The following is a 13,389-nucleotide window of genomic DNA, read 5'->3' as shown; positions in this document are numbered from 1 at the left end:
ATCGTCAATGTGTTTGCCGACAACATTAAAACAAGTGCTGTATAAGCATTGGTCTCTAGCGCTGGCAATTACTGTGTCAAGCCAGGCGATTCAATGTTACGCGTTACAAAATAATGTGGCACACGCTTTAACAGTCTGGTCCCCCCCCAACCCAAGTAGCCACGGTTACTGCCAAGCCCCCCCCTCCCCTCCAAAACAAACAGATTCTACTAGCAGGATTTAGCCAGCAGCTGAGAATGAGTGTCAGTTGTCACCAAGCAGGAATGTAGACAACAGCACGTTTCATTTACTGGCATTAGTGCACAAACAGCAGTCGCATGCTTTGCCCCATTTCCACGTTTTCTCTTGAAGAAAACAAAGTATTTACTGCACTATCGGGGCACTCTCACAAACACAATTTCAACGGGCGTTCCGGGGGCAATGCTCTGCACTCATTTGCAGCGCAGCTTCGGGATGCCAGAAGGAAGTCTGTGGCCGGAGGCGATAAGGCAGTCTGCAGCCGTCACACGTGCCGAGCTTAGACAGGCTCAGATGTGCAAGCCCCAGCCACCACACTTATCTCACAACTCATTCAGCAAAATAAATTAATACCCATACTGTGGAATATTTTATAATTATTATTATTGTCACCGAGCGTGCGAGAGGACACACCGCCAGTAGAATGCGAATGCACACTGCATATTCTATTTAAATGCAATGTTTCACGGCCATTGTTACGAAAAATAATGAATGGCTCCAGTAAAACTAATCCTCTTCGCCAGCGTGACGAATGCCATCATTAATCAAGGCTTGTTGCAAATAATTATTTTTAACATACGGATAGGAAACAACATTTTCAAAATGAATGCAGATCATTTGATTATAATGACAGAAAAACAATGGCATTTATATCGGCAACTGTGTTAACAGCACTCCAAAAAAACAGCACATCTATTAAAATATATATGCAAAGGAAATCCATTAAAAAATAATGCATATAAGATTAGATTACTGTAAAAACAACAACTGTCTTGTTGGGCAGAATTCACAATCTTATAAGAAAGCCCTGCTTTGGGTTATGAAATTACAAACATAATATACATACTAGAAAGTGTAATTATTTAGCCAAAGACATTTAAAAGATTTAAAGCTTAGTGTTTTTATATTGTGAAAAAACTCCAACACCAACATTACCAGATGACAGGAAAACAATGAAACGTCTAATATTTGGTTTGTTTATTTTAAAAAAATCCAATTTTAAGGACTTGTGCAGTACAATTTGTCATGTATACATACATTCTTAATGGGGCGCAATGTCTGCTCTTGAACTATGACCTGCAATACCATTCCCCACGATGGATTGTGACTCCCCACTGACCCCCTATGTCCCACAGCCATATTCCTCCACAGCCATGAGTGGTTTTTTTCCCAGACGTTCATGGAATCGCGCAGGGATGTGGCTGCCAGAGTTCATTTAGTGTGATGGGTTCCCCCCTCCCTGCAAGAAGACCCACTGCCCACCAGAGCTCCAATCGACCTACGATTCGACGCCCCAGGCAATATATTGCTCCGCAGATATAGTCACGAGTTCCACCTCGAAAAAAGCTCTTCAGCTGTGCCCACCACCTAAACAACCTGACAATATTTCTGCAATGGTTAGCTGCGGACACATGCAGTTCAGCTCGGGGTAAGGCTGCGGGTATACCATTACAAATTGCCCGCAGGAATTAAAGGCGGGTTGCATAGAGCGCAGTGATTTGGATATATCATATAATGTACCGCTGAATGGTTTGGTAGCCCAAAATATGGGGTAAAACTGAGGTCATCAAATTGACCGCCAATGTGCCATGGGCAGTACGCACGAGGCAGGCTTTTATACCCAACAAGCACAGAGTTTCCTCAAAATGTTTATTTTGCTCTATTCATCACATCTCATATCCCTTTACACTACGTTAACAGAACAAAATTGACGAATTGCAGATATTAACGTCTTTTTAAAAAATGAATAGCCTGTTAGAAACAAAAAAATTAACAATTTAGCTGCCCGTGGCGATTGTGTTCTCAGAGGTGCCTTTGGCAGAAACAGCATATTTGAGTGGTGCTTCTGAAATGAAATATAGGACAGCTGTGCGCGGCAGGATAAATGCAGAAGCAAAGTGATCAGTTACCACAACACCCAAGGTTTTGTGGTTCAAAATCCAATTTCGACCTTTGCGGCAGACTGGTAGGTAGTGCTTTTCATTATGTACCAACCTGATAGCTTCGATGTCCATTGCTGGCAGACATTTAAGGCTCTACAACACATTTTATACACAAACGGTAGCTGTGGCAGAAACACTACCGAATAACACTCCGACATCAATGAATTTTAATGCAATTCTCAATGCTAAATATAAATTTACGTAGTCATATAAACAATGTATTATCATTTAAAGCTTTCGTGACTGCAGGGATTCATATTCTTGGTTCTTTTGGTAAAGTCACGTAGAAGGGAAATAATAAAATAATATAAATATAAAACAATATATTTATCATATATTAATATTATTTTATTATTTCCCTTCTACGTGACTTTACCGAAAGAACCAATAATATAATGTATTATCAATTTCAAAGCAGTACATGAAAAGCTATATATTTATTGTCCTGTTTGCATTCCACATAAAACATATATCCAGTCATTACAAATTACCCTATGATAACAAATAATTGCTATTAAGATAATGTTTTGCCCAGTGAAGCATATAGTTGATTTAATGAATGGAATGGATTTTAATGATGTGAAATAGAGAAACCACAACCGCTCCATGATATTTGGCACGATTTACTCACTTGCCAAAAAAACACACACTTGAATGCTTTGCATTGGGCCATAAACTGCCTCATAACAGTAAGGCATTCACAACATGTTTGACAAAACCAGCACGTTTTGAGTTCTATATGTCAATGATGAACAAAAAAACGTCAAAAGTAATCTTATTATATCTCTGGAAACAGATTCCATAGTGAACGACATGTGCCTTGAATGTCCTTTTAAAAAAAGCTCAATATATATTTTCGAAGGACCAGTCTCTTTCCATTCACACTAACGGCTACCGACTGACGTCAACGCTACCCGAAACAAAAGTCACAAGTGTGCATTACGACGTAACGGGACACTTTTGAATAGGGTGTTTCAGCTGAGAGAAAATGCATTTCGTGCTTCCCACTTTGCCACGGGTCATGAAACACGGCCTTGAGCAGTCTGGTGGGAACAATACATCATCTCCCGTTCTCCACCCTGTTTTGGACACAGTGCCGCTTATAAAAAGCCTCGTGCAACTCAGGAAATAGATTTCTCTCCGTATCAAAACTAGATTTTGCCAAAAAAAATAAACCCTGCAGATTAATCCCTTCTCGAAGAAAATGCACAAGGTCATCTAATCACAATGCACTGCGTTTTGTGTTTTCAAATAGTCTCAGGCGTCTAACAAGATAATAAATTAAGATAAAACAGTGACATCAATGTAGTTCTGTCAAGTTGGTGAAAATCAATGAAATTTCTTTCAACGTATGAAAGGCTTTAATTTAGCCAATTGGAGATGTAACGATTGCTTAATCGGAATAAATAAATGACACACTGGCCAGCATGAGTGAAACTGCACCAGATTACCAAATGTAATTATATAACAAGACTGCAGTTTCAAAACAACTGGTAATGAATTGCACATACAGTTGGCTATTAAACGTATCAACATGTTTGCAAATCAGACGTACAGGACTACAATCTTACGCAACAAAAATCATGTGCAAAATAAATTTAGCAAATTCTAAATTAAGCAAGCATGGGTGGTGTAGAAAAATTGATAAGAATTCACAACCAGCTGTCAAACATATGAAAAACAACACTATTACCGTCATCACATCAAACCCCAGTCTGATTTGTATTCGAACGGATTTCATTGAGGACAAGCCAAACTCATTGAGCAAACAGCTCCAGTTGACTACGCCTCTTTAAAAATGCACAAGGTGCTCAGACCGACAGCACGGCCAAAAGCAATTGCCACCAACATCGTGATCTCCTAATAACCAACACATGCATTAAAATGAAGCAACTGTTCTCGGAATGAAGCATTGGCCCATTGACATCTTGTTTTGTTGCTTACCTATACAATGTTACGAGGCTGGGACATGTGGTTCTGTTGGTGCGCTGGAACTAATTGTCTCTGTAATATTACCCAGCCTTTAAACTAACGTCTCGTCTTCACATTCAATTACAAAATTGCAGAGGCTTGCACAACGCACTATTTCATAGTATGCAAATTAAGATATTTAATATACACACGAGGTGACCAACCACAGTAATTATCTTTTCCAATTACGTTAATAAAAAAAAATATTAACCAGCGTTGGGCGATATCAGAAATTAATGACCGCAAGTCTCTCCTCCAATTACACGATGAGGATTTCATAAATTGATTGGTCATGTTAATTATTTATATCAGTGTTCTTGTGTAGGAGGGGACCATGCCATAGTGGTAATGTGCTGCGTTATGCACCCAGTGACCTGAGTTTGATTCAGGGTTATGATGTCCAAACAGTCCAACCCGCCCCGACCAGGGAGGTGAAGTCTGCGCCAAAAATCCCAATGGCAAACGAGGCCATAGGAAGGCCTTCATGCAGCAGTAGAATGGCAATTGGCTGTAAATTACTGTGTTAGTTTATGCAAAGCCAACAAAAATCTCACGGCAAACACTTTTTAACGAATCATGCGGCCAATTATATGCATCAAATCTTTAAGGATAGTTCTGCAGTGTCCCTCCGTGTAACGAGAATTAATTTGCAGGTCATACTGTCAAAGGGTAGCAGTGTGTCCTTTGTCAGAGGTAGAGAAAAGTTACGTTAATGGGAAGCCACACTCCGCACCACCTCTTTTAGTGCCAACATTTTTCATTTTTACAGAGAATATAAATCACAATAAGATTCAACCCTGAAGCAACGCATTCAATTATACTCGACCACGTAAGAAAATCACTGGATCTCTCCGATATAAAGCCTCCATTAAATCTGCACCACTGGAATGACTATGTATTGGAATTCAAACATGGCATCTGGCATTTACAAGATAAGTCTGTTATTTCAGAATTTCTCATGTAATTTAAATAAGAGCACGCAGCTGAAAAATGCTCCCTGTACAACAATCGTAAATAATTAATTGTAGACAGTGCACACATATACATATTTTTCATTTCCCAATATACAAACATCTAAACCCAAGGCCATTGAATTAAATTTCGGTGACCAAAAATAGCGTATTATAACAAAAGCAATAAAAATAAGACACATGCAGTGATGTGTATTACATTCTATGAACATGCACACCTCACGTGTTCTAAGCAAACTTGTAAAACCACAAACATCAAGAAAACAGCAATGAACAGCACAGGTATATTCATGCACACAAATTGAAATTCTATGGGACTTTTTTTAAGGAAATGTTGTGGCTTCAACACACCGGTGGGCTAAAGCAGTGAACTATTTGTCTTTGTCAACGTGACACATTTTTTTACTGATTGGCCGTGTCGGGTGGTGGAGGGTTACGACACATTTATACATAACGCGATCTAAACCCAAAAACGTTGATTATGAAAAATATAATGGTACAGTATGAGAAACAAATAATGAAAAGAACACTTAATCACTCAAATCTTCATTTGTTTGCTGCAGAAAACGCCATTTGAGTATAACTATGCATACAAATGCCACGTAATCACCACAATCACCACCATCTACCGGCATCTATCCAACGCTTGATGAATGCCTCCCCAAGCCGTCACCATTCCTGACGATCCTGCAATGATACGATCCATCTCACTTTCGCATTGGGCTAATCTCATAGCCGCCATCACTGCTACGGTCATCCTTACAGGTGAAATCGTTTCGTCGGCTGTCGCTCCATCACTCGTATTGTCCATCTGTCATCATCCCTTCCCTGCAATGTGTCCTGCTCAAACCTGGTTGCTTTTCTGAAGTCAATACGATTCCTCCTGTTTTTGTTCCCAATCCAAGTGGCCCCTCATTCTCTCAATGTAATTGTGGGATCTCGACGAATTGCACTACTGAATCGCGTGTAACAGATCTATACTCACGTACTCACTGCGATTGTAAACAATTTAATGCGAGCAAATCAATCTTAAATAGTCCTTGTGAAAGCTACAGCACGTTAAATGCAGCACATCAGAAAGATAAAGGTTTGCATTTCTAATCAATCTGCTGCTTGGAAAACAAATGTATATATATTGAACCTCGTTTGCACCGTACGTAGACTAATCAGAGGTGCGAAAAACAAAAATATAACAGTAACTTAATCTATACATTAATCAGTACCATATTGTGACTTAAATACAACTGTAATTAGTATAAATGGCCTTTACATGTTGCCAGAAATAACTTAACCTGCAAATATTTCGTACAACACAACATTTTATTTCAAGAATTTATGTTGCCCATTAATTGGTGCTCATGAACCCTAATCACATTTCAATGTCACACACTTTGACTCAATATAGAACAATGGGATTAAATGATCAATAATAGATGCGGTAATAACATGAACATGGACTGCGGCTCATCGGATACACAAAGACAAAGATTCCCCCGTAAAGCCTGAACAGACTGTAGGGGCAAGTGCTGTTAGCGAACACCTATGAAGGCTGGCACGGCACACGAGGGGGTGGGTGGACAACACCACGTCCGACCGCTTGTGTCTTCCCAGTCGCGACGTTGATTACACACCACCCAGGACTGGTTGAGATACTCGTCACTGGTGTTGGCCGTAAGTGGGAATCTAACGCGGGTCGCATAGTTCGTATCGGATACAGACTTGAGTGCTAAAAACCCATCCGAGACACCTGGCCAATGAAAATGTACGAACAGCCGCACAAAGGAACTGGTCTGTTCTGGTTTTATCTATAGTCTGTGCTTCAGGCAATCAAATAGATACAACCAGACAGCCCCATATGCACAGCTGAGAATGACCACAAAAACAGTAACCCAAGCAGAAGATCCGAATATTTTGAAAAAAAAAACGAAAACGCGCGTTCAACAAATAAAGGAAATGAAACCAAATTTCACGCAACTAATTTGGACCTCATCATTTGAACGTAAAAAAAAATCACCGCAGAGAAAAGGCAGCAACAACAGCATTCTCTTTCAAGCTTTGTGTGTCTCTCTCAAAAATGCAAGCCGAACATGATGATCAGCCAAGTGGGCCAACATCTGGATTTTTTCTTTCTCTCTCTCTCTATCGCTCTCTCATTCGGTCTCCGTCGGAAACAGGCGGGCGTGCAACAGCAGCGGCCGTGCAGAAAGCCCAGCGATCTTCACAGAGACCCCCCATCTCCTCCAACCCGCCGTTACGCATCCGCGACATTAAGAGCAGCAAACGTGTCGAGCACGTGCGCGGTTGTGCGTGCATGCGCTGGCCCTGGTTTGTAAAAAAAAATTGTGCGTTTTAGCTGCGCCACACTCCTTGACGCTCGCTCTCTCTCTCTCACTCGGAAGAAGCCAAACCATTTCTCGGAATACCCAGCCAGTAACCATCGCTTAAAACCCACCCCAACTGGACATCTGTGTAAGAAGAGCTTCATAGCTCATCGGATTCCGAGTAAAAAATAAATGTTATGATTCTGAAAAACAAACAAACATACCTCCAGAAAAGTGCATTCAATGCCGTCCCTTGGTCAGTGTTGAGCCGAGAAATGTTTTTATTTTTTAGGAACGAAATGTGGTTATGGATACATTTAATGGTATTTTGGGCAAAGAATAAACTGAGAATATAACGATGTGCATTAACTTAGCTGCGTTAGCAAGAAGTGCTCGACAATGCTGTATTATACATTACACAACATTTCCTGTCTTACATTTAGTGTTTACCAGTATGTACAACTAAAACACATTTGCATTATACGTTGCATGTTTAGGGAAGTAATGTTTCCGTTAAGTTATTTAATAAATTACTTAATCTCAAACACCAGTTTTAAAAATGTTCCCATTTATAGTTTCAACAAGCTCCCGTGAAGCAGAGCTTATTAACAATACTGGGGCACTATAAAGTTTGCGCGAGATGTGTGTGTGTGCGAGAGAAACTTGCAACGACAACAACCTTGTTGGTGCGTGACCTCCAACAACATTTTCTGTGGGTTTGTGCTCAGAGATGACACGCACAGCAATCTCTGCAGCATCATACACCCTGCTCACCGCAAAAAAACACATATCGCATGGAATGCGCCTCTCCCCAAGCCTCTGTCTCATCAGATGTCACGTAACGTAGCAGGATTGAGGTTGGAGAGGCTTCAGATTAGTAATGGCCATGCGTGAAACAGCCTCTTGCGGGGAGGAGGAGGAGGGCGATGTTGCAAGCAGGAGGCTGTGCTACAACATCCACTGTTGTTACTGTACTCGTGCTCCACACCTTCAACAACACGCAATGAACAAGCGTTTAAATCCATAACAAAGGTTTTTTTTTGGGGGGGGGGGGGGGGGTGTTTATATCTCTGCGTATTTCATGTGTCGGTTAACCCGCCAATACAGCCAACAAAACGTGCCGGATTAGTTACCGTGTGCTGGGAGAGTAAAACTCCATCCACAACGTTTACACAATCTCTGTACTGTGACGTTTCATTTGTAATTACATCCAGCATCATTGGGCGATTTTGACAGAATTGGCTGTGTCGGGTGGTGGTGGGTTCGCGACACATTTTACACTCACGTGATCTCACCCAAAAAAACACATTTATTATTAACAATATTGGTCGCGAAAGCCTACGTGTCAAACTGAAGCGTTGCAATGTCTCTGTGCCCTGCATTCACCAACCTGCGCTGAACAGGTGAAGGGAAGTAAGATAAAGCGCATGACCCGAACGCCATGGAACAAATACCCTCAATTCCCAGAATTTTATACAAAAAAAAGAATGTTTAAAAATATTTTTTTCATGATATAATATAGTATTGTCATCAGTATATGACATAAGTATACCAATTTTGCAGTCGATACCACATTGGGGAGTGTGTTAAAATTTAGTTACAAGATTTGAGGATACAACAACGACGACAACAACAACGACAACAACAACAACAGACAGATTGAGTTAAATTAAAGCGTGTAATAAAGGGGATCGATCAAAAATAATAAGGGCTGTTACATGTACTTGAGCCACGTGCAATGATTGGCATAGATGCGCCTACATAAAGCACTGTAATCAGACAAAAAAATCGGAGTACAGTACTGCAAAGAGAAAAATTCTGAAATGTGGCAATTAAAAGCTCCAGGGTGCAATCACATTGTTACTGTCCATCTAATGCACTACAAAACACGAGGCATAGCCACACATATTGCACAATTTATTAATCGTATCCACTTGAATACACTCTCAGAATTACGGTACTTAAAGTGTATGGTCACAAGTTAAAGGCAGGGCCTGTGTGAAATATATTTTAAAAACACAAGGGCCCACACACACCACATTGCTGTACTAGATATGCAAGCCACATCGTGAACTATATCCAGCGAGTAGAAATTTTAAATAATGAACGTAGGCAAGCAGAACATCTAATTACAAATTCATAATGTCCACGAAGTAATGGTAAATTACTGTCAAATGTACTTATTAAATTAATACATTAATAGCACGTACAATACAAATGAAGATTCAAATGAATGCATACGTACATAAATTAAACGTATACTATTTTGCAAGATAGCTGTCAACAATGTCCTTAAACGCAGTAAGCATGTCCGTACCAATACGGAATAGTAATGTCATTTTTTTTTTAGCAAAGGTGACTCATACCGGATACACCCAAAATAATAGAACTCCCTATATTGCTGGATTAAAATAATCAGACCGCAATTATTCACCGTAAAAAGTCCAAATCCAACCACGTAACGTCACTATCACCATCGTGTATCCATAATAGTTTTTTTGTTAGATCGCATGAATATACATGTGTCGTTAAACCTGCCACCACCCCACACTGCCAATTAGTAAGGTTTGTCACAGAAACAGAACATGCCAATTCGTTACTAGTACAGCACACCGGTGTGCTGGAGGGCAAATCCACAACATTTACAATCTGAGTACGACGTTTCGCCAATAATTACAACCAGCTTCATCAGGCGACAGCCAGATTTGCGGAGACATCCTCCTGTTTCGTTCCTTAAATAGAGGGATAGATGTGATGACGCATTTATATTTACGATATTTACGTGATCTAACCCCAAAAACCTATCTTATTTATGGATATTGGTCGCAAAAGCCTCCGTGCTAAACTGACCATCGTGTATATTTACAGCCTTTTTGTCAATCCAGTACAAGAGGAGGTTCTCCCCAACGCCTTGCGTGCAGGTTGGTGAAGACAAGGGAACCGCAGACATGGGAGCGTACAAGTACAGTACAACATTTCCTTCATGGGCCCCTTTCTGCTCACAGTCGTGGCCCCGAAAGCCGGCAACACCCGTCGAAGGTAAGCACCATCACCGCTTTAATAACCATTCCAAATGTCAATGACCACACCAACAAGCTGCACACTTTACTTCGGGCATAAACGACAGTAGGTTGACGATTGCAAGACAAAAATCTCAAAAGAACACATCCAAAAAACCCATCAAAATTAATCTCCTTGCTCACCGAGATATTCATCCTTGCAACAAGAGCACAAGTCATGGATTGATGGAGCCCATCCTCATGCAATGCATCATTGCACACTTTTGATTCATATTCAGCACAAAAGATATAAGCTCTAGACGCTGCCCATGGCAAGACAATGCACACAATGAGGGCATGCAGATACACTATACACTGCATCCACAATAAGAACATAGGGAACAATTGCATGAGCACAGTATAACCCGTCAAGAGTAAATACACTAAAATCCACGGTAAAAAAATTGTGAGTTCGTGTAAACGGTTAGGCATTGCTCATCATAATAATTTTGCAGATGTTTTTAAAAGCCATTTTACTATATCAATTAAGTGGCCGCGCAATAACTTAACGAGTCCTCGATTTGTGCAGCCCCTGACCGAATGCCTCGGCCCCACAGGGCCTCCTTTGTCCCTTTTCTCTCTGTACCCGGGGTCCCTCCATGTCACTCACCAAGGGTACTCAAAACCACGGAATTCTTCCCAGAGAACATTATTTCCAGAATCCTCAACTCTCTCTCGCTCCTCAGGTTCTCACCTCTACGTCTGCCCCTTGGCCCACCGTTTTATCTCCTCGTTCTTGTATCTCTGTGTTCGTCCACAAGTACAAGTTTTCCCAGGTCTATGTCCCGAGCTCCGTCTCACTATTATCCTAGAATCCTCTAACCTCAGCCCAAGGGTCCCTTATTTACCGAATCCCAACCTACAGCCCAAGGGTCCCTTATTTACCGAATCCCAATTTCTTTCCCCATATCAGAACTGGGGTCAAGAATAATCACAAATTGAGCAGCACTTTTGTTTACATTTATAATTTGTGCTTGAAATTCAATACGAACGACACAATCACAATTGTAATTAACCTCAGGTCTACCCGAGATCCCCACACATCTCTCTATTCCCACCTGTCCCCGCACCATCAACTTACACCTGTCATATCCATGTCCAAATCACTTTACTCTGCTTACATGCCCTGTCCGTCCATCCCAGGGACTTCACTCCTCCATCTTCCTGTCCAAACCATTCCCCTTTGGTACGATAGGAACCCTCTAAAATACTCCCCTGTCCATGTTTACCCCTATTCCCCTTTATGTCCACGTGTCCCTCCGTTATCCCTTGACGTCTGTAGAACTTCTTTCGCGCCGTACGTAGCCAACCGTGTCGCCGCTCCAATTTCCCACCTGTCCCATCATAACCCCTTTACCGTTCCTCTCATCCCTCCAGTCTACGTCATCCCTTGTCCACCAATTCCTCATATCGCCCACACCCCTCTCGTAATCCCCTCGTACCCCTCTCGCCATACATCCCCTGATCCTATCCTCCATCCCGTTATCCCTCTCGTTAACCACTCATCCTAATAACATATAATTGGGTTTTTACCCTTTTATCTGGCAACAAAACTGCGCCTTTTGGCGTCTTCTGGTCCAACACCAGGGTGAGACTGGGCTCTAAAGAAAGCTGTCTCGGGTGTGGACCAATCAATTTCAAGGACAGTGCATATTTTGGATTTGAAGCTTTCGTGACTGCAAGGATTCATACTCTTAGGTTTTTTTGGTAAAGTCACGTAGGTAAAAATAAGTAAAAAATAAAATAGAAATTCTTTTATTTATATTATTTTTTACTTATTTTGACAGTGCATATCATTATCAGAGTTGTGTGTTTCATTTGCATTCCAACAGCAGGTATTGTGGTCAATGCAAACACGACTCCTTGTAAAAAAAAAAAGGTGTCAGTTGTGTCGCCAGATAAAACGGCAAAAACCCCCAATAATCACATTTTGCTGCTGACAAATGAGGTTCCAATGGTCACTCATCCGAATTTCTCGATACTCTCCATTCACCCCCCTGCTCTCCCTTACCCCTCGTCCCCTGTACACCCACCACCACCACCCCCAGTCTCACCGGGGCACGCAGCTGGGCGAGGCGCGGTCCACCTCCCAAGCCGCGTACAGGTTCATGGGCACGGGCTTGGCGCCGGGGCCCGCGGTCACACTTCGCGTCTTGTCCGCCATCATCATCATCGCCGCCGCCGCCGCCGTCGTGGCCGTCGCCCTCACCTCCTCCAGCCTGGCTCGCTTCACCTACCACCCCCTTACACCTGACCTAGCCCTGACCTGAATTCACCACCACCGCCACCACCAACGCCGCCGCCACGCCGCTCACAATCCCCGAGGTGGCCGAGCGTGCGCCGCGGGGCTCCTAGGAGCACAGTACAACAGAGCGCGTGCGGCTGCTTGCTTGCTTGCTCGTCTCTCTCTCTGCCGCGCTCTCTTCTGCTCTCCCGCGCACAGCAACAACAACAACAGCAGCAGCGGCAGCAGTAAGTGATGAGGCGGACGAGGTGGGTTGTTGCTGCTGCTGCTGCTGGTGGTGGAGGAGGAGGTCACTGCGCGCGGGAGCCTCGTGCACACAGCCCCGCCCCGCCCCTCCCCCGCGAGAGTTAGACCACGCCCACCGGAAATGACGGAGACTCGCGGACGGAAGTTGCGCGCGCGACGTGTGAGCGTGGGGGGTGCGGCTTGCAGCAGGGGCCTCCCATGCTGGAGCGGCTGGCCTCACTCCTGCAGCAGTAGGGGGGCGGGGGTGCTGGCCTCCCTCTTGCAACAGGGGGGGGGGGGCTGGCCTCACTCTTGCAGCAGTAGGGGGGCGGGGGTGCTGGCCTCACTCTTGCAACAGGGGGGGGGGACTGGCCTCACTCTTGCAGCAGTAGGGGGGCGGGGGTGCTGGCCTCACTC

The 13,389-nt window shown here is 42.9% G+C and overlaps 1 protein-coding gene across 3 annotated transcripts in view; it reads right to left on the bottom strand.

Annotated features, from left to right (window-relative positions):
- The window catches only part of LOC133342365 (phosphofurin acidic cluster sorting protein 2-like), a 39,525-nt gene extending 26,462 nt beyond the window's left edge, over window positions 1-13,063 (bottom strand). For 2 of the 3 annotated variants that reach the window (XM_061551478.1, XM_061551479.1), the window contains exon 1: window positions 12,557-13,063. In XM_061551478.1, coding sequence (XP_061407462.1) covers window positions 12,557-12,675 — 119 coding nt within the window. In that variant the 5' untranslated portion in view covers window positions 12,676-13,063. The remainder of the gene's footprint in view (window positions 1-12,556) is intronic. The other variant, XM_061551480.1, reaches the window with a different exon arrangement.
- Window positions 13,064-13,389: the final 326 nt, after the last annotated feature.

Source organism: Lethenteron reissneri, chromosome 14 (genome assembly GCF_015708825.2).
Source record: "Lethenteron reissneri isolate LAM-NWPU_2019-01 chromosome 14, ASM1570882v1, whole genome shotgun sequence".
In the NCBI taxonomy this organism is placed as follows: Eukaryota; Metazoa; Chordata; class Hyperoartia; order Petromyzontiformes; family Petromyzontidae; genus Lethenteron; species Lethenteron reissneri.
The sequence above is the reverse complement of the archived record's forward strand: the minus strand, read 5'-3'. Positions and strand labels throughout refer to the sequence as shown.